This window comes from Neolamprologus multifasciatus, chromosome 2 (genome assembly GCF_963576455.1).
Source record: "Neolamprologus multifasciatus chromosome 2, fNeoMul1.2, whole genome shotgun sequence".
Classification (NCBI taxonomy): Eukaryota; Metazoa; Chordata; class Actinopteri; order Cichliformes; family Cichlidae; genus Neolamprologus; species Neolamprologus multifasciatus.
In genome coordinates this window covers 35,281,189-35,302,784 of record NC_140440.1, presented here as the reverse complement: position 1 = coordinate 35,302,784, position 21,596 = coordinate 35,281,189, and the positions used below count along the sequence as shown (strand labels likewise).

Here is a 21,596-nt window from a genome sequence, read left to right as displayed (position 1 = left end):
TCACAGTAGGTATGGTGTTCTTGGGATGCAACTCAGTATTCTTCTTCCTCCAAACACGACGAGTTGAGTTTATACCAAAAAGTTCTACTTTGGTTTCATCTGACCACATGACATTCTCCCAATCCTCTGCTGTATCATCCATGTGCTCTCTGGCAAACTTCAGACGGGCCTGGACATGCACTGGCTTCAGCAGCGGAACACGTCTGGCACTGCGGGATTTGATTCCCTGCCGTTGTAGTGTGTTACTGATGGTGACCTTTGTTACTTTGGTCCCAGCTCTCTGCAGGTCATTCACCAGGTCCCCCCGTGTGGTTCTGGGATCTTTGCTCACCGTTCTCATGATCATTTTGACCCCACGGGATGAGATCTTGCGTGGAGCCCCAGATCGAGGGAGATTATCAGTGGTCTTGTATGTCTTCCATTTTCTGATGATTGCTCCCACAGTTGATTTTTTCACACCAAGCTGCTTGCCTATTGTAGATTCACTCTTCCCAGTCTGGTGCAGGTCTACAATTCTTTTCCTGGTGTCCTTCGAAAGCTCTTTGGTCTTGGCCATGGCGGAGTTTGGAGTCTGACTGGTTGAGGCTGTGGACAGGTGTCTTTTATACAGATGATGAGGTCAAACAGGTGCCATTCATACAGGTAACGAGTGGGGGACAGAAAAGCTTCTTATAGAAGACGTTACAGGTCTGTGAGAGCCAGGGATTTTCCTTGTTTGAGGTGACCAAATACTTATTTTCCACCCTGATTTACGAATAAATTCTTTAAAAATCCTACCATGTGAATTCATGGATTTTTTTTTCACATTCTGTCTCTCACAGTTGTAGTGTACCTCTGGTGCAAATTACTGACCTCTGTCATCATTTTAAGTGGGGGAACTTGCACAATCGGTGGCTGACTAAATACTTGTTTGCCCCACTGTAGCTGCCATCACCAGTGTGTGAATGTGTGTGTGACTGAATGTGTAAAGCGCTTTGGGGTCCTTAGGACCAAGTAAAGCACTTTACAAATACAGACCATTTACCATTATTCAGACTGAGAACTTTTATTGTCATTGTACAGTTGCTTGCACAAAGAAATTATGTAACAAGACCACAAGGTGCGAAAAAGACAAACACAAACAAGCCACCAGTTAAAATCTTCTCCACTTATTAAACTCTGTTTTAAAACATGCTCTGTGTTTAATATGGAGTCACTTTAGACCATAGAGAGACTGCTAAAGGTAAATACCATGGAAAGAAGTACTGTGATAATCTTTATCTGAAATGATCTGTTCCATAGTCAATTTTGCAAATGCAACTTGTCATTTTATATAATTTTTTCAGCAGTTGTGCAATATAGGTGAAACCACAGAGGGAAACAACAGCTCGCTGGAGTCTCGGGAAATAACCCGAGCATATTGTTATTTCCTCTATCAGCTCAAGAAGCTCACGAGTCTTTGTGTTATTGCTGCTGCGATGTGAAATCTGAAAGCACATTTAGATTTAAACACATAAAACTATGAGTATTTTTGACTTTTAGACTTGTATCATAATGACAAATATAAGATAAACTGATATACAGTAGCTATGATTATGTTTGGAGGTGGATTTAGTTTTAGGGAGTTCAGACATTTAAAACTTTCCCTCCCAATCTCTGTATGTGCCGCTTGATATGTTTAAGCTGGAATTCTTGATTACTTTAATCAGACTTGACACCATTTTTGTCTCTCGAGTGATTAATAAATCACTAAGCATCTTCAGTCATCTTTAAAGAAACATTTTATTTATGGGTAGTGCAGGAATTAGTGATAAATAAACAACAGAGACCCTGAAGGAAGAGACGATCCCCACCTGTGACCCTCGGCAATGCTGTTGAACAGGGCGAAATGCTGTATCTGACAAAGTCACGACATCCCGAGATATTTATGGATGTTACATCAGCTAAGATCTCCCATTGATATTACCCACTTCTAAAGCAGCTTTTTATTGAATTCTGAGACGAAGCAGCCCAGGGCATAAACATGTTTGTCTGGATCACAGCCTCGAAGCGAGCAAGTGTCATGTTCCTTCCGTCTCTCTTCGCAGCTTTTTATGAGAAAACTGAATGATTCATAGGAGATGTGTAATTCCCATGTACCGTTCATTCAGTCTTGGCATCTAAAAATAGGAAGACACCACACCTTTGTCAGTATAACTCTCTCCCCGACACTTTGTCTCGAATGGTGAGTCTGATGTCTGGCTGTCTGTGTGTATGAAGCACTGCTCATAATGTTGCACAAGCATCAGAGGGAAACGGTAGGGAAGTAAGAAAAACTGTCCATGTTTTGGACCACGTGCTGTCGTTTCATCATGATTTGTCTGCAGCGCTCTTGGATCGTTAAAGCTGATGCCTTCTCCATTCCTTCACTCCTCACTCGTGTTTCGGTATTAACGTGCGATGTCAGTTTTCCCTCCGAAATAGAGGCCGGTGCAAGCAAAGTAAAAATGTGGCTGAAAGCTGCGCTGTCAATTTAACTGAAATATAACATACGTGCGTTGGTTCTCAAAACAAACATCACTCTTGTGTTTCATAAAATTGTCTCTTTCGCGCGTGCTCCGGCTCGTCTTTTGTGATTTCCAGTTGAATGTAATTCATTTGAACCGTTTACCCGGCACATGCTAGAGCGTACTGTCTCACAATGCCGTACAATTTTAATTCAAATGAGACTAAGATGAGTGGAGGCTTTACAGTTCTGCAGTGTGCTGACTCATTAGGATTTAGGGCTGCGAATCACAACATAAATGAGTTCTAATGTGTTTCTAATATATCTGCTTCTGTGATGTGGACACAGTGGAAACGGCTCAGAGTAACATCAGTACTGAGCTTTGTATTTTAAATAAAAAGAAGTTCAATGTATGATTCTCATTGTTCACTTGCAGGGTACTGCTTCGTGAGCTAAAGCGCCTGGAGAATATCAGCCAATCACCATTCACCTCTCACATCACCAGCAGCCTTCAAGGTCTCTCCACCATCCATGCCTATGGAAGAGGGCATGATTTCCTCCAAAGGTGAGTAAAAGGCATCATTAAACTTTAATTTCATCTTATCTCTTCTTGTAGTTTTTGAGTTTGCTCCTCTGTTAGTAAATATACCAGAGCCCACACCAGAATATTTCCTCTCAGCGAGCAGGCGAGTGCAGAGCTCTGCTCTGGCTGAAATTAGTTTACGGTATCTCTCTTTCTCTCCCTCTTTTTTTCCAGATATCAGGAATTGCTGGACACCAACCAGGCCTCAAACTACCTCTTCAGCTGTGCAGTGCGTTGGCTGGCTATCCGCCTGGACCTCATCAGTATCTCCCTTATCACTGCTGTAGCACTGCTCATTGTCTTCATGCACAATCAGATACCTCCAGCCTACGCAGGCTTGGCCATATCGTATGCGGTGCAGGTGTGTAAACAAACTCATGTAGTAACACAGAATGTGCAAAAACACTGACGGCTCTGGTCCTCTGAATGGCAAAAAAGTTGACGGTTTGAAGCTGCGGCTGTGTAGGAAGGTAGCAAGGCAGCCTCTAGAACTGTTTGCGTCTAAATGTGAGTTAAAACTTGTCTGAATATACACCGATCACCTTGTGTACTTAACCTTATTGAGAAAACCGGTCTGGGCAGTTTGGGGCGAGGACATGTGGCTGGATGTTGCCAACGTGTACAGCACGAGCCGCCGGGGCCTCTGCGGATGGGTCTTGTTGCAGGAACATCCTGTGGATGCTTAATCAGGCAGGGATTTTAGCCAACACTGGGAGCTCTTTGTGGAGAATTTCAAGTTAGTCCTGAACAGATTCTCCAGTGTGGGTGTTCTGGTTGCTGCTTGGGTGGTAAGCTTTGTCTGCACCATTGTTTGGGTAGGAGTTACATAACCACAATATAACCACAGGAATCCCATGAAATAAGAGTTCGAGGTGGAACATTGAACTCTAGCAGGGTTATCATTGTCATTCTTGGCATCTTCACCTCGCCTAGTTTTAATGTTTGCTTCATCGATTTGAAAAGACGGATTAAAACGAGGCTTTTTGTGTTTGACAGAACAAAACATGTTCATAAAATACATCATCTTTTTCATTCTGTAGTATTTTAGCTGTTATTCGCTGCTTAATATGGGTCTTGTAGCATCGATTAGCACAGGTTACATGGTCTCGCTTTAACGCACACTCTCACCTTGCTGTACACAGATGTTACACCCCTGAAAACAGGGGGAAAAGAATCACGAGAGTGATTATGACTTGCGTCTCTCATGCAGTAGTTTATTGACCCTGTGCACGAGAAAATGCTAACTTCCTGGTTTGAGACCGGATGTGGGGTTGTACATTTCCGGTAGCTTTACTTTGCGGTCAATCGCTACTGCGAAGATATACTCCAAAATCATTTCCACAACTCGAAAACGGAAAGATCGCGTTAAGTTACAAAGAGGAGAAGGTGGGAACACTCACCACTGTTGTGTCACAAAAAATCTAATGATCAATTTTGACGTTTAAAGAGTTTAGATCGATCAGTTGTTTACATCACTCAACACAAGCAGAACTGCAGCAGAAGACACATCGTCCACATTCAGAAGCACATCTCTGTATAGTGACTGGTCTCATGATTTAAACAGGTAAATGTTCAGCATTCAAACTACAGCTGAACAATAGTCAAACCAGATGTTTCCCTTATGTCGATATCAGCTAGTCGAGTACACACCTACACAGCATGTTAACACACCGTGAAAAAGAGCCACACAAAAAATGAATGATTGCTGGTAACGGTTTCTATACATTAGTATGTACGAAGGTATGTTGTGACTTACCTTCAAAATTACAGCGGTCCCTCGCTATAACGCGGTTCACATTTCACCTCGCTGTTTCGCAGATTTTTTAGTGCAAGTTTGCATGCTTTTTTTTTTACATCACATTGTGTCCTGCGTCCTGATCGCTGCAGACGATCTCCTCCGTGACGTCTCTCCTGTACAGAATCGCTGCATCGATCCCTGGCAGTGTGACTCTGAAGTGCAGTGCTGTATGTCCACGATGTCCACGAAACGTTTTGCACCGTCAAAAAATAAAATTGGCTACTTGATTTCACCTATCGCTGGTTATTTTTAGAACATAACACCCGCGATAAACGAGGGACAGCTGAGAAATATAACATTTGAATCCCTTTTCTCTTTTGCTCTGAGGCGCAGGGATAAATATCGACATGTCGATGAACATCATTTACAGATATATTGGGTAAATGCCCAAAACATCTATAGAAATGTAAATCGCCGCTTGATTCATTCATTTGCTTAACTTGTTTTGGACCGTAAACAGGGCGCGAATAGGACACCGGAAACAAAGCTCCCCACAGGAGTTTCCGCACCGGAAGTAGCATATGCTAACGTGCACATAGTCAATTGCAGTGAGGAGTGGAGTGTCGCGCGAAAGCCCCCTAGTGGAGAATAGAGACACTACTAATCGATCCCAGAAAAGGCTTACTAGCCGATCACTGATGTGTAGATTGTAGTTCTCTTAAGTAACATGAAAGCCATTAATATAACATGAAAAATGATAAAATCTTAACCATTTTCTTACCATATTTACATTATTTTCGTCCTTATATCAACTGATATGAATTTGTATTAACTGAACAGTTTTATATGCAGTAGTCCTTCAACCTGTCACACAGACAGGATGATTTTCACAGTGTGTCTTAGAAATATGTTTGTTTTCTCACTGCCCGGTTTTTTTGGTTTTTTAAGATGCTGTTCTTTACTGCATGTTATAATCGACACAGCCACGGCAGAGAATTGAAATCGATTAACAAGATCGTGAAGGAGCCATATCAGCAAACCTGTTTATTAGGCTGTAAATCGCCAGTTGTTTTATTGCTCAATCGCTGAAGGGGGGCAGCGCACATAAATAGCGAGTGTTTCATAGTAATTGGTGTGACACTGTTAATCATTTACCTTTTTACCTCTCTGCTTTTCCTTCTCCTCCAGCTGACCGGCTTGTTTCAGTTTACCGTGCGGCTCCTCACAGAGACAGAAGCTCGCTTTACATCTGTCGAGAGGATCAATCATTATATAAAGGTAACAGCATTGATTAGCACGGTGAGAAAGGTGGATTGTGTAACAGCACGTCTGAAATAACAGCACTAGACCAGACCACATGAGATATATGACACCGTTTTAATTCAAGGCTGTTGGCAAGTCCGTGTGTGTGTGTGTGTGTGTGTGTGTGTGTGTGTGTGTCACGAGCATTTGATTAGGACTGATAGAAGCCTCTTGTGCAGTATTAACACACTCCAGGGCACATGATAGAGCTTATGTCACACAACTGCCATCAAACCACAAATATCAGCTCAACTTTTTCTTCTGACGTGCCAAGAAAATCTCCTAGAAAGAAAATCACTACAAATCAGTTAGGGGGCTTGCCCCTACACAGAGATTTACAGATTAATGCCAGATACCATCACCTTTTCCTTATCTAAGACTCTTGAGAGCGAAGCACCCAGACAAAGTCCTGAGGCGGCCCAACCTGCCCCCTCCTGGCCTCAGGAGGGAAAGATCACCTTTCAGGATGTTGAGATGCGTTATCGCGACGATCTGCCGCTGGTGCTTAAGAACCTGTCCTTCACTATCCTGCCTGAAGAAACCATCGGCATTGTGGGCCGCACTGGATCAGGTACGACTGACCTTTTCAGACTTTTCAGCTTCCGTTTCCACTTAAATGTGTCTGCGTTTGTTAACACAGCATGTTTTCTATATGCGTTTGCAGGAAAGTCCTCTCTAGGAGTAGCTTTGTTCAGACTTGTGGAGCTGACTGGAGGCTCTATTATCATTGACGGAATCAATGTTGCACAGATTGGTCTGGATGACCTGCGGAGCAAGCTGGCTATTATTCCTCAAGAGCCTGTGCTCTTCATCGGTACGATCAGGTAATCCATTGATAATTACTTTCATTATCAATCACTGCAACTGGTTTATTGAACTACCTTAAAAATCTTTTGGCTAAAAAAATCATATTAGAAAACACCAACGTTTTAGCAATTAATGCATCTGCTTTAATGGAAATGTTTTAGATGTACGACCAGGTAGATAGCTACTCTCTTCCTCGAAAGCGCCTATAGTCAGCCCATCTGTTTAAAGCTATAGTATATGTGTTGAACATCAGAAGTGAGCAGGATATTTTTCCATCTAGTCACTCAGTGATTGTGTTTTCAATTTTGCCTGAAATTGGCTTTTGGGAGATATTGGAAGATGTCGCTGCTGCGTGTGCACAGCGGTGATCTGATGTGTGCCCATTACCAAAAGGAAAAATGATGCTTTGTGTTAAGAAATTAAACAACAGGGGTGCTAGGTCTGACAGGCCAGAGTATTCAAAAGCAAAAAAGCACCTCTGTTTTGTGAATGAATTCCCTGAGCTGCAGGCCAGAATCGATCCTGGCCGTGGATTGTTTTGAGCTCAGGATCAGAGTTTGCTGCCCTTCTTGTCATAATGTAAAATAGACACGGGCAGGTGCATTTCAGGAGGAACAGTTGACCGATATATTAAATCCCTGCTTCGATCACCCTAAAAACTGCCCCAGATGTACCAATTTGTGAGTGTGTGTGGTCCTCTGCATAAAAAACACACTTCATGAGACTAGAAAAGTATAATAGTGTAATATATAAGTGTTGTCCATTTATCACTGTCATAATGTATAATCAGTATGAACGTCAGTATCATGGTTTATTTCCAATAGGAGCAATTTAGACCCGTGGGATCAATACTCGGATGCTGAGATCTGGGAAGCTCTCGAGAAGACGCATATAAAAGAAATGGTGAGTTACAAATTAGTTGGAGTGTAAATGATATTTTACACGACTAGAGCAGCTTCCTTTTACATCTTTATGTCCTTTTGACCTTCCTCAGGTGAGCCAGCTGCCTCATTCACTCCACTCAGAGGTGACAGAGAACGGAGAGAACTTCTCAGTGGGAGAGCGGCAGCTCCTCTGTGTGGCCCGAGCCCTGCTGAGAAACAGCAAGGTGCTGATTGTATAATGCTGCTGGTTTATATTTCCATGTGGAATAGTTGATAAACTCCTCAGTTCTAAAATGAATAATCAGTGTTGCCATACAACCACCTGCATGGGATACCACTGCCCCCTGCTGGTGGTATCCCATAGCTGGTACGGCTTATGAACTGATAGCATGAGGTCAGACGTCATCAGACGTTTCAGCTATTTTTGTGAAGTACTATTTCATAACTTTATATGTCAATAACCGTGCATGTGCACCACAATTTCAGCCTTTTCTTTGTTTGGAAGGTTTCTTTCAGTTTTCTTATTTCATGTTATTTTTCTGCAACCTTGGTTGATTCAATCAGCTATCACACACCTGCCCCTCAGATACCTCTCACGTCATATAAATTCTCCTTCAATGAAAACACAAACTTTGTTTTGAGCAATATTTGCATCTTTTTTTTTATATTATAAAAAATTACTCGATTCCATAATGTGGGTCGTTAGAGACAATGAAACAGTGCAATCGAAGTAACCAAACTCCTATAATATGAATGCATGTGTCTGTTTTTAAAGATCCTTTTATTGGATGAGGCGACAGCAGCCATTGACACTGAGACAGATCGTCTCATCCAGGAGACCATTCGCACTGCGTTTGGCAGCTGCACTACTGTCATCATCGCCCATCGTCTCAACACGGTGATGAGCTGCAGCAGAGTCATGGTCATGGACAGCGGCCAGGTGAGTATAAATGCAGTATGTCTGACTGTGAAACTCAATCGTTGATGAGTTACCTGAATTACTGTGTTTGATATGACGGATGGGATGAGACGGTTCATATTTCACTTGAGCAGTTTTCAAGACTTTTGATGGTAGCTGATGACATGAGAAGCACACAAGTTTATGTGTTTCAGCACTTATCCCTTAATCAGTTGAGTTTGCATTTTTGGCATCAGTAAGTGGAGTAAAATAAGATGATTGCATCAGAAGAGACACGATTTATAGCTTGAATTTACACCCAGTTTTTTGGGCTGCAGTGGAATGAAAAAAATCACAGATATTCATAAGCATGTTGTTTTATTACTATTAGATGTACCTAAATGGTTCATTACTTCATGCATTTTGCATTAAAAAGACATTTACATTTACATTTTGCAATCTTTAGCTTTGCCCGTATTATAAAAGATCCCAACATATTTTGTTGTTCGAGCCTTGTTGATAATGTCAACATGGCTCAAACAGTCACTGTGTGCCGGGAGTGATCGCTACTCCTTATAGGAACTTATGATTCAGCAAAGTGCAGCAAAGGCTGTCTGAGGACAATATTTCCCACATATTGAAATGCTTTTCATACACTGCCGCTGGGAAATATCTTTGGTTGGAGTAAGTTTGGAGATAATGTGCCCAGACTTTATATGCAAGTGCTGATTTTGTTTTATCCTTTTCATTCTCGTAGATTTTGGAGTTTGACAGTCCCGTTGCCTTGCTGGCAGATGAAAACTCCAGATTTAGAGCCATGATAGAAGCATCAGAAAACCAAAACAGATAAAACACGCTGGAGCTGAACTTTGGACGTGAGCTGTGATCCTGCAAAATATCAAGCTGAATAAATGATTTGCACACACACACAAATCCTGCCAAGTGTGAAAATGATGAGTAAAGAAATCCACTGATGGGTAGTCCGTGCAACCGTGTCCGTTTATTTCCTCACCAAAGACAGAGAGACAGCACTTCCTAACAGCACATCAAATCTTAGTATGCTAAGTGAGATCTATCAGCCTCCTGCTCTCTGCCGCCGTGTCACAGGAGTTGTTTCCTGGGGGCCAAACAAGTGAAACAGAGCTGCGTCTCTGACAATAGCACTTTATGTGTCATGTGGACACTTGGAAGGACGTAGGATGGTTCTTTTTTCAGTTAATCAGTCAGACACTAAATTAGTTTTATTTCCATGACTGAGACCTGACAGTCCAGGAAATTAATGTTAGGCAGAAAATGTGTGGATCAGATTTAATTTCTTATTTGCATTGCTACTGATGTTTATTTGTTTATGTCAGGAATTTATTTGTTTGAATTAATTATTAAATACAGTATATTTGAAAAAAATCACCTTCTATCCATTCCTCAAAATGACTTTCCAAAAGAGGCTAAAATGTTTGTGTTTTTGTTGTTGCTATAATGAGATAATTTCAGTAAATTATTGCAGACGTGATATGTGCCTAGACCTGTAAACAATTCCAGGTTATATAATGGAGTTAGCCATGTAAGCATGCTTTTGTTAGACTGCATGCAAGCACTGTGTTTTCAAATTAGCTCATGTTTTCAAATGCTGGAGTTGAATGTTTTACCAGCGAGATCATTTAGGTGTTGAAGTATGGTGTGTGGTTTGCAACAACACTGAAAACAATCAGGGTGTCTGTACATGTTCTGTTTTCACACATGAGGACTGCAAACTTCTGCCTTCGAGGATGTGCTGAACAATCATGAAAAGTGCAATATCCCTTATTTTCAAGATCGCCTTTGTACACTTGAGATTGTGAAGGTGTAATATACATTTGTTAAATGTGGGATTTTTGATATATAGAGGGTTTTTCTTTTTTTGAATAAACCTATTTTTCATTTATTGGTGATGTGTCTAGTCTATTCTTTTAAGATGTCCATCGAGGATGTTATGTGGTTGTTTGATTTGTCTCTTTGGATTCCCCAAAAAGTTGTGATTGTATACGCAGGAAAGTGTTACCAGAGGAATCTTTGGAAAGAATCTTTTGCATTCCTTGAGAAAACAAACTGTTTTATCTTCACATTAAATTAATTTCCATACATGCTTTTGATTTACTAGACTCGATTCATACGTGCTGTGGAGGTCTTTATCAGCCTGAAAGCCTTGAGCATTCTCCGTGGTACTCTTGTTTTAATGGTAAAGGAAATTGCAGTATTTTAAAAGTAAGAGCAGTCAGTATAGAGGGGAAAAGAAAGTTTTGTAAAGTGTTTTGTTGCACTTAGCAGCAAAACATCTGATGATTTTTCCCTGTTTGACTTGCCTAGAGTTAGCTACAAGTTTCAAAATGAGAATCAGTTAAAAGAAGTGAGCTTACAGGCCTTTATCACCCTCACTTTATTCCCGCTTGAGGCTATTAGCCTGAGGAAACAGTAGCCAATGCTAGCAGTAAACATGATTTGCATTGTGGGTACTGCAGACACAGTGTGTGTTGTTTTGTTTTGTTTTTTGTTTTTTGACAGGGGAAAAGAATGCATGGAATACCAAACACATCTGGTTCTACTGAATTTTAAAGCATTTCCAATGTGAGTGTAACAGACGAGTCACGCTGCATCAGTCAACTCCTTTTTTTCAGTCTATTTTATAAAAGTCACATTTATACTATATTCCATTAGCTCATTAGGGAGTTGTGAAGCCTTTTGTTTCAGAATAACCCCGCATGAACATGACATCTAAGGCCTCCTCCAGTACTGTATGCAGGCGTTCAACAAACGCAAAGGTTAAATTGGGGTTTTATGAGAACATTTCAAAAGTGTAAAGTCCTAATCTGCAGATTTCAGCAACAATCTGCCCACATGCACTTCAGCAAAACTAAGAAATCCACTTTTTTTTACCCTTGAGATCAACTCCAAGTGAAGAAACATGAAAGTAACAAATAGAACATATGACTTTCCCATCTGGTCACCTCTTCCTGCATGAAAATCCACCAAACTGGCATAAACAGCTGTTGGTAAATAACATAAATTCCTTACAAGGTAGGGAAATATCTGAAGATCGTGAAGTCACACAGGAGTAAAGGGAATACCTATTCATTTATGAAAGTTGAACTATTCCACATAATGCAAAAGTTACACTGCATTTCATTTGGAGTAACCTTTGTGTTGTTTTCTCAGACCCCCAAATGATTGCATATCAGACTCAGAATGTTAATGTAAATATTTGCCCAGGATTCACCTCCTCATCACACCTTACAATAACCTTACCTGCTGCCTTCATCCTATAATGTTTACTTAAAGAGTGTCCACAGTGTTTTTGTGTTGTAACTTTTTATTTTATTTTTTTTGGAGGAAAATATTTGAAATGTTTGACTAACTGTGAAGTTTTTTCTTCTCAGACTCTGACTTCAGTCCGAACTGGAGGGACAGATTTTCATATTACACTGAGATAACTGCTAATGTGCTGAAACTGGAGTTAAATGTGGAAAATTTTCTGGAAAATTATTTCTGAAGACATCTTAAAGATATTACAAGAAAGCTTGCCTGAGTTCGGACTGTGTTTAAGAATAAAAGTGCTCATACCAAATATTGACTTTCCAGTTAGTTAGAGATGTACAAACTTATTTTGCCGTATTATACCATAAAAACCATGTATATTTATTTTGTATATCTGTGTGCGTGCGTGTGTTGACTAGGCTTTAAAGGTTTAATGGGAGACCACAAATTATGCAGGATGTAGATTTTTTTTAGTCAGACATTAAAGCTAAATACCCCCTAATTAAATCTAATATTATATAATAGCCTAATAACCAAATACACGGGAGTGTTTTTAATAGCGCACTTTTAATTAACGTTTAAAAGTGCACTATTAAAAACATGGAAACGATTAAAAAACATTATTTGTTCTCTATTTACTTACTAGAGCAGGGGTCAGCAACCTTTAACACCCAAAGAGCCATTTGGGCGCAATTTCCACGCAAAAGAAAACACCAGGAGCCGGAAATACTTTTTGACATCTGAAGATAAAACTGTATATATTGTTTGTTTGTTTGTTTTTTTACCTTTATGCTTTGTGTGAACAACTAAGGTGGGTTGCTTAAATCCATGAAGTGCTACAGAGAAAATTACATTTTATTTATGTAATTAACACATTTTGAACTCTTAAAGAAATATAACAAAAGGAAAGCTGAACTAAAATGATCCAGCAAACAAAAACTGTTGTGAGCCGCCACCCTCATATCGCCTTTGGGCTTTTGGAGCCTTGACCTGACTTTTAAAAAAATAATTGGAAAATGAAAAGTAGATATTTGCAAAATTCTGCCTAAATATGTATTTTACCCGGTTAATGTCTGCAGCGCCGCTGCAGGGGAGGCGGACGCACCTGAGCGGCACCCGCAATCACGCCACGCCGCCTTAACGTCTGCGCTCTCTATGCTGTTGTGTTGGTGTGTGTCGGGCTGTGAGCTGAAAAGCTACAGCCGGCTGTGTGCGTACAGCAACCGTGTGTGAAAAGTGGTCAATAAAGAGATACTGAAAAGCGTGTTCATGCAAACATCGTCGGGTCTGCCGTGATATGTTTACAATGGGACTTCTGCTCCTGAACCTCTGCGCACAGCGTCTGCAGATCGGGGCTGTACGAAGTCACTTTCATCTTTACGCAGGACTGTAAGCTGTCGTCTGTGAGGCGTGAGCGTGTTTGTTTTAACATAGTTCACGGTGGAGCTGCTGACATAATGTGGATCCGAAGATCCATAATCGGCCTACCTGGGGCTGAAAGTCTCGATAAATGCACGGCATATCGGCTTTTGCAAGTGTGACGCTTATTTTGAGCGATCAAAAAATAATAGAATATAATTTTAGATTTATATTTCAATATCACAATAATCTTCCAATTTAGAACTACAAGTTAAAAAGAACTAACATAAGTAAAATACACTAAAGCTAATTACTTAAATAAACTAATTTATTTTCCCAAACCACGCGGAGCCGCACTAAAAGGACTAAAGAGCCGCAGGTTGCCGACCCCTGTACTAGAGTAACTCCTTCTTCTTCTTCTTCTTCTGTATAGGGTTTACTGGCGGTTTACTAGAGTAACTAAAAAGCACAAAGCTTTTAATGCAATATATTTTCCCTGACTTTTATTTTGAAGTTCACGACTGGAACCCTGCCGGAAGTGAGTTTGGTTGTTGTAGCTCGCCCCAGGCTGCTGGAAGGAGGAAAGCCTTAGCTGTGATGCCGCTGGATGATGGCTGCTTTCGGGATCTTAAGTTACGAACACCGTCCATTAAAGCGGCCCCGACTCGGCCCTCCGGACGTTTATCCGCAAGATCCAAAGCAAAAAGAGGTCAGATTTGACGACGTGCTCCCTGAACGGCCGGGAGTAACGTTTTCTCGAGGAAAATTGTAGGCAGAGGAGCTGTGCGAGCTAACACTAGCTAGCAGTCCTGTGAACGGTCTGGGCCTAGCAATAACAATGAACAGAACCTAGTTGTCAGTTTGTTAGCTAGCTTGCCCTTCTTAGTTGACAATCAGCTACTTGGTAAGATCGCTGAGTTTGCTAAGCTAACTCTTCGGGTGGCGGATGCGTTGCAGTTTGATATAAACTGCAGCCATTGTCTTACTGTGTGGTTTTAAACAATATGCGCTCGGTTTTGGATTGTGCGTGACTGTTTCTGTTTAATAGCCATATGGTTTGTTTTTACGAATAACCAGACCTTCAAAGCTAATCTTTATTACCAGCAAGCTGTAAATTATTTGCTGAGTTTTTAGACTGGAGTTTGGCCTAGCTGAGGTATCCCTTTTCGTTCATATCCAGCAATAACCTGATGTAATCTCTTGATGCAAATGGAAAAGTGACTCTTTATGTTTCCCCAATAATAATTAAAAAATGTTTTTATTGTTATTTATGTTTACCTCATGTCTGCAAAACCAATCAACCACACATCCTGACTTTCTCACTGGTCTAGGATCTCAAATTATACCACTAACGTCGCATGAAAAATATCAATTCTCTTCGCTGACATGTGTTTCAGGATGAGTTGACTGCATTGAATGTGAAGCAAGGATTCAATAACCAACCAGCTGTATCTGGTGATGAACATGGTAGTGCCAAAAATGTCAACTTCAACCCTTCCAAGGTAATGGCTCATTTTAACACAGCTCCTGCCCTAGCATACCATTCACAACTGGATAGATCCCCCCCCCCCCTGCTGGATTTTAGCCATCTTACATGTTCCCCTCTCTCTTTATAGATCAGCTCAAACTTCAGCAGCATTATTGCAGAGAAGCTGCGCTACAGCACGTTTCCAGACACAGGGAAGCGTAAACCACAGGTCAACCAGAAGGATAATTTCTGGCTTGTCACAGCGAGGTCACAGAGCTCCATCAATAACTGGTTCACGGATTTAGCCGGGACTAAACCTCTGACACAGCTGGCTAAAAAGGTACGACTTAAAACCCTTGTTTATTATTTATTATTGGGCATTCGTGTAATTGGTTTCCTAGTTGAGCACAAGTCATTAAGCCACCTAGTTATTGAGTTAATTGTTTTTAAATTTATGATATGAAAGCATAGTTTAAATTCCTGGGCTGTGGAGAAAATCACAACAACAACTACACTTGAAGTCTTCCCAAAGCATGCAGGAGGAAAGCCTCAAGTTCAGAGAACCTCAAAGTTATTAATGATTTTTAATGTGCTTCAGTAGCCAGAAAAGCTACTGGGGGATGGTAGGCAGTGGTCTGAGCACAGTGCCATATTCTTCTCCAGAAAGCTGACTAAAAGCCACTGAGACGTCAGTAAAAGCATGAATATAAAAAAAACATTGATTCCAAATGGTCAAGAACAACATTTAATGGCAGCTCTAAATAATTTCGATTGGAATAGCATACTATAATATGATGACACTGATAAATGTTGTGATCTATTATAGTCTTCTATTAAAGCGGTCTTGTCACAGTTTCAGAACGAGAGCCATTGAAAGAAACGAGTTTATTCGTTGCTTTGGATTAATACTGAGTGTAAACAGCTTATGAGACTCGAAGACCAGTTACTTAAAAAATTGTTACAATCTGGATTAAATACTGATTGATTCAATTTTATATCTGCAAGGAATAAAGTCGCACAAACTTTGAGAATGGCAAAAGCTAATTTTTTCATGACTGTAATTAATAGTGTTAAAGGAAATTGTAAGCTAATTTGGGAAAATATTAACAAACTCCTTGGTAACAGTAAGCATAATGCTGATAAAGACCTTGAACTAAAATTTGCCAATGAACTGGTATCAGAGCCTCTCACCCTTGCTACTAAATCAAATGATGTTTTTCCAAAGTACTATTAATGAAATTGCACAAGTGTTTTCTAATTCTTGTGACCCTCAACAAAATATTAGGAATACCGACACCAAAAAGGATGTTTCTTCTCAAGATTCAAAGTTCAACATTTGAAAAATTACAGAAAATGAAGTAGAAAATATAATCTTTAAATTAAAAAGTTCTAAAGCAAGGGATGAGTGTGGGCTTCATACCAATTTCTTGAAGTATTATAAATCTTGTCTTTTGGTGCCTTTGACCCATCTTATTAATTTATCAATAACGCAGGCAGTCGTTCCTCTGAGTTGGAAGGTGGCAAAAGTTACACCAATTTATAAATTGGGTGATAAATAGACCCTGCTAATTATCGACCTATTAGCATACTCCCTATCTTTTCAAAGATAGCAGAAAAGTGGGTTGCTAAATCATCGAACATCTTAATGACTCCAATCCGGGTTTGCACCCTATGCAATTCGGATTTCGCACTCTTCACTCAACTGAAACACCTGTTTGTGTTTTTGTTGAGAGAGTGAAGTCTTACTTAGACAAGAGCAGTTATGTTGCGGCTGTTTTTCTTGATTTCCGTGCGTTTGACACTAAATCATCTTAAGCTTAGGCTCAGGGACACACAAACATGTGATCATGTTTATCATCATCATCATCATCATCAACTTTATTTATAAAGCACTTTAAAACAACCACAGCTGACACAAAGTGCTGTACATTGGAACTGTAAAATAAAATTACATAAGATGTAAGTAAAAACCAAATAAAATAAGAGTGAAATCATTAATTAACTACTTCAATTAAAAGAGAAACTAAGTCTCGCTGAGGTTAAAAGCCAAGGAATAAAAGTGGGTTTTAAGACGTGATTTAAAAGTGGACAGTGAAGGCGCCTCTCTAACGTGCACGGGCAAATTATTCCATAATTTTGGAGCCACAATAGAGAAGGCCCCGCCCCCTCTGAGCTTCCTCCTGGATCTCGGTATTTCCAGGAGCAGCTGGTCAGCTGACCTGAGAGACCGACAGGGTGTGTGGGGATGAAGAAGCTCAGAGAGGTAAGGCAGGGCAAGACTGTGAAGGCATTTAAAAACAAACATAAGAAGTTTAAAATTAACTCTAAAAGACACAGGCAGCCAGTGCAGAGAGGCCAGCACAGGGGTTATATGCTCTCTTTTTCGAGTTCCTGTTAGGAGTCGTTCAGCCGCATTTTGAACCAGCTGCAGACGTGAAAGCAATGACTGACTGACCCCCACATAAAGTGAGTTACAGTCGTCCAGGCGGGAAGAAATAAAAGCATGGATCACTGTTTCAAGATGCTGCCTCGAAAGAAAAGATTTTACTCTTGCCAGTCGCCTTAAATGATAAAAACTGGACTTCACCACTGCTCTGATTTGGTTGTCCAATTTAAAATCACTGTCCAACTTAAAACCAAGGTCAGTAACAACAGGTTTAAAATAGACTTCCAGGGTTTAATTAATCATGCTTTACATTGGACACAAAAAGAGTTAGTGTATTACAACTATTAGTGTAATGGATCAGTGCAAAATCAGGACAGTCAGGGCCTGTGTAATACTGGGGTTTTTGCAATATAATTGATGTGTTTCCATTATTGTTATCTATATTGTCCTCTCTTGTCCACTCTGCTTGTCATTGTTTGTTCTAGTATAATGTGATCACTGTTTTTGTCCTTGTCACATGACCTGTAAATAGTGTCTCTGTATGTTTTTACTAACTTGTGTGTAACACCAACCTGCCAGAGAGTCTGCAGATGCAAATTAGCCCAAGGCTATAATCTGGCATATTTACATTTGTTAACTTGTTCATTAATATGTATTGCCCCTCTTTCTAAATAAAATAAATAAATAGATAAATAAAAGAGACTTTAATGTTTAGCCAGCAGGCATGCCAAGTGGATCCATGTTTCAAATTATGGGGCATTTTCTTAAAGGTTGGTGAATAACAGGGGAATGTATGCCTGCAGAGATTGCATGTTACCGTTTTAGGATTGTCTTTTACTCTACTGAAATGCTCCTGCACTTTGGATGTCCTGCATGTTTAATAGCTATATAACCATAAGGAGCAGCAGTTTAAAGTTTAGTGGCTCTTTTGCCTCTTCAGGTTGAAATGTGATGTTTTGTGCTCTACTAGATAAGCTATTAACAGAGCTGAGTGTTGTAGAATATCATTTACAAGTTGTCATTTTTTGTGTTATATATGTATATATATGTATTAAATAGTAGAAAGCAGGAATAAATGGCAAACAGGAGAAATATACAAAAATAAGAGAAAGGCACACATTGTAGAACATGGACTGGTACTTATATACTGCCTTTCAACTGCAAATCTCATTTACCCAATCACACAGACATATGCTGCTTATGATTTCTAACATTTACACACACACTTGCACCCTGATGGATGCATCAGGGACAAGTGGTTCAGTATCTTGTTAAAGGATACTTCTGCATGAGGACTAGAGGAGTCGGGGATCAATCCACCAAACTTACAACTGGGCGCTCCACCTGAGCCACAGCAACAACTATATTTTTTAGAGGTGGGAATCACCATACATCCCACGATACGATATTATCACAATACTTAACGCACGATACGATATTATTGCAATTTTTAAAAATATTTTGCGATATTCAGATTCTGTACATAAAGGTAAACTTTATCAATATTCATTTTCTCTAATATCAAAGTCTCACACTCAGTCTTTCTCTCATTTCAGTTTGATTGTTGACAAACTGAACGGTTTGTATTACAGTCTAGTCCAACTTAACTGAATCAACCATCTGGTACAATTATAGCTATTCTGAACTATGCAGTTTATGAAAACTATGCAGCCCCTTCAGCAACTGAAGAATTTGAAAGTAAATTAAAACAAAATAGAATTTTACATTAAATAAAAAAGTTTTAAACTTAATTAAAATAAAACATGTCTTAAATTAAAATAAGTAAACTGTCATGTTTATTGCTGCCATAAACAAGTTAAACACATTTGGACAGTGAAGGAATGTCAGGATTCTTGCTCAGAAAAAGGATCAACATGCTCTGAAGTCAGAGCACAAAAACCTTTTTTGTAACAAAATATCGATTTCTGCTGTCCCTGTATCCATACATTATTAGCAAACAAAATATCACCATGCTACACAGTATCGATTTTTTCCCCACCCCTAATATTTTTTGCTAGCTATATGAATTTGTAGTTTTTTAAAACCTAGTGATTTTAGCTAATAACAGTTTTTTGTTGTTTTTTTGTAATTGAGCTGACTGAAGTTGATAGGCTTGATTGGTTTGAAAGCTTTTTCTAGTGAGACAGAACTTAGTATTTATTATTTATTATTGAGCAACAGTATGAGGAGTCATCAACTTCTCATACTGTTGGTTTGCTTCTCAACCCAAGAGAAGCAAACTGAGTGTGTCTAAAGCCCAGGTGAGGTCATCAAAGAGGACTCTTGATAGTGTTGGGGGTAAACCGAACCAGAGCGTGGCAGATGAGGAGGTCATGATCAAAAGAAATCGTGGAGTTAAAAAAGATAAAAATATAAAAATCTGGGGGGAAAAAAATATTGTTGGCAAAATCCTTACATGACCATGAGAAGAAAGTGTGATGGTTCTGTAAAGGCTGAAGGAGAAAAGGCAGCAGTTTGAATGAGTGTAGAGAAAATAATTCCTGTATTAAACAGAACTGTCCTGTTTGGTTCAGATGTTACGAAACAGGAACAATTCAAAAGTGCTTTTTAAATAGCCTGGTTAAGAAAACATAAAGCTTTTGTGTAAATGAAGCCTTTTGTTAGTCTTGTTTGGGTGTATTGACCCAAAACACAATGCATGTCTTTATTTGAAAGTGTCAGCAGCTTATTTGTCTTTTTTTTTTTAAAGAACTACGAAATCTGTTATTCATAGATTGTCTGAATTGTTTTGTTCAATATTGTGAAATTATTCGCCAAGTGCGTGCTCTTACAAATTGAAGCATATAGATTTTGAAGTTTTAAAGCATCGAAATAAATGAAAGGTGAGCCTTGTGTGTGTTTTCAAGCAAGCTGCTTATCATTTTACTTGCACATTGCGGTTTTTTAAAATTATTTTATTGCTTAACATTCTTCACTGTGCCGTGATAAACTGGCTGGATTTATTAATGACTTTGGCAGATCATTTTTCCCGAAGGTTAACAATCCCAGGTTTCTCCTTGGCTGCGTTTTAGGTGTTTTCTTTCTCACCATTTATTTTCAAAGCAGATCAAGCAATGAATGAAATGATTTCTGAAGACTGGAGCCATGTAGTTTAGAAATAACACATTCCTGACATATATGCTACATTTTGATGAAGAAACGTGACAGAATGAGGTGAAGTTACTGAGGTCTCATCCCGGGAACAATTAAAAATGATAACCTAATAAAATAAAAGTAATATAAATATATGTAATTAAATGTTAATAATAATATAGATGGACTAATAATTAAAGGAATTATTAAATAATAATGGCTTACTAAGAAGTCTATAAAAAGTGCAGAATGCAATTTGTGTGTATTTAGAGGTGTGGCAATTTGACACAGTTCTGCAGTCTCTCTTAATTTTATCCATGTTAAACATTTTATTAATGGCCGTCATCACTGTGGATATTTTTAGTCTTTTTTATTATGTTATTTCCTCCTTTTTAACTTATGATTAAGGTTCTTTTAGCTCTTTATCACAGTGGTTTTGAGCAGTTTGCCAGCACACAATTAAGATAACACAACAAATAAATATCAGCCACTGCAATCAGAAAATGCTATCATTGTTTTTTACATAAGGAGATGAAGATATCAGTCAGATATAGCAACATTGTTCAGTCAGTGCACTCCTGCTTCCCTGTCAGCAGTTCAATACAGCACTGCATTAAATTTGTTGCTAAATCTTTTTACAGGTACCGATCTTTAGCAAGAAGGAAGAGGTTTTTGGATACTTGGCCAAGTACTCAGTCCCTGTAATGCGTTCAGCATGGATGATTAAGATGACCTGCGCATATCATGCAGCTATCACAGAAACTAAAGTCAAGAAGAGGCATGTGATTGACCCGTGCATAGGTGAGCATGTTATTTGGGTCTTTTCAGTCTCGAGGGATCATTTGGCTAAACGATATAATTTTACCTTTCATTCGATATTGTGACGTCGTGTATTCGATATTTTGGCGGCTGTGAAAGTCACTTTGTGTGTGTATGTGTGTTTGTATAGAATGGACCCAAATCATTACCAAGTATCTCTGGGAGCAGCTTCAGAAGGTGGCTGAGTTTTACCGACAGTTTCCCAGCCAAGGCTGCAGCTCACCCCTGCCTGCTAACCCCCCTGATGTGGAGACGGCCATGAAGCAGTGGGAATACAACGAGAAGCTGGCCATGTTCATGTTTCAGGTCGGCTCACACTCTCAAGTCTGCTGCTGAAAAAGTCTTGGAGTTAAAATGCTGCAGTTGAGCTTTGGTAGTTACACGAGTTACCTGCTGTGCACAAACTTAACGACGCTCCATGGCAACGTTTAGGCTGGTTTATTGTACTATTTTATCTTTGAGTCACAAGTGTGCAATTTGTAACAAATATTTATCATATTTAATTCA

At 39.5% G+C, this 21,596-nt stretch overlaps 2 protein-coding genes and 1 pseudogene across 8 annotated transcripts in view; 2 read left to right on the top strand and 1 right to left on the bottom strand.

The window, feature by feature from the left end:
- The window catches only part of LOC146524984 (ATP-binding cassette sub-family C member 5), a 32,898-nt gene extending 23,242 nt beyond the window's left edge, over positions 1 to 9,656 (top strand). Inside the window, exons 22-30 of the mRNA XM_085130709.1 lie at positions 2,901 to 3,029; positions 3,222 to 3,408; positions 5,974 to 6,063; positions 6,466 to 6,658; positions 6,752 to 6,911; positions 7,719 to 7,797; positions 7,889 to 8,002; positions 8,554 to 8,718; positions 9,434 to 9,656. Coding sequence (XP_084986835.1) covers positions 2,901 to 3,029; positions 3,222 to 3,408; positions 5,974 to 6,063; positions 6,466 to 6,658; positions 6,752 to 6,911; positions 7,719 to 7,797; positions 7,889 to 8,002; positions 8,554 to 8,718; positions 9,434 to 9,526 — 1,210 coding nt within the window. The 3' untranslated portion in view covers positions 9,527 to 9,656. The remainder of the gene's footprint in view (positions 1 to 2,900; positions 3,030 to 3,221; positions 3,409 to 5,973; positions 6,064 to 6,465; positions 6,659 to 6,751; positions 6,912 to 7,718; positions 7,798 to 7,888; positions 8,003 to 8,553; positions 8,719 to 9,433) is intronic.
- LOC146524976 (uncharacterized) overlaps positions 1 to 21,596 on the bottom strand; it is a 125,765-nt pseudogene that overhangs the window by 21,725 nt on the left and 82,444 nt on the right. The window lies entirely within an intron of this gene.
- med12 (mediator complex subunit 12) overlaps positions 13,860 to 21,596 on the top strand; it is a 38,168-nt gene continuing 30,431 nt past the window's right edge. For 5 of the 6 annotated variants that reach the window (XM_085130671.1, XM_085130663.1, XM_085130642.1 and 2 more), the window contains exons 1-5: positions 13,861 to 14,032; positions 14,721 to 14,825; positions 14,940 to 15,131; positions 20,912 to 21,071; positions 21,220 to 21,395. In XM_085130671.1, coding sequence (XP_084986797.1) covers positions 13,931 to 14,032; positions 14,721 to 14,825; positions 14,940 to 15,131; positions 20,912 to 21,071; positions 21,220 to 21,395 — 735 coding nt within the window. In that variant the 5' untranslated portion in view covers positions 13,861 to 13,930. Of the gene's footprint in view, positions 14,033 to 14,720; positions 14,826 to 14,939; positions 15,132 to 20,911; positions 21,072 to 21,219; positions 21,396 to 21,596 lie in introns of all 6 variants that reach the window. The other variant, XM_085130650.1, reaches the window with a different exon arrangement.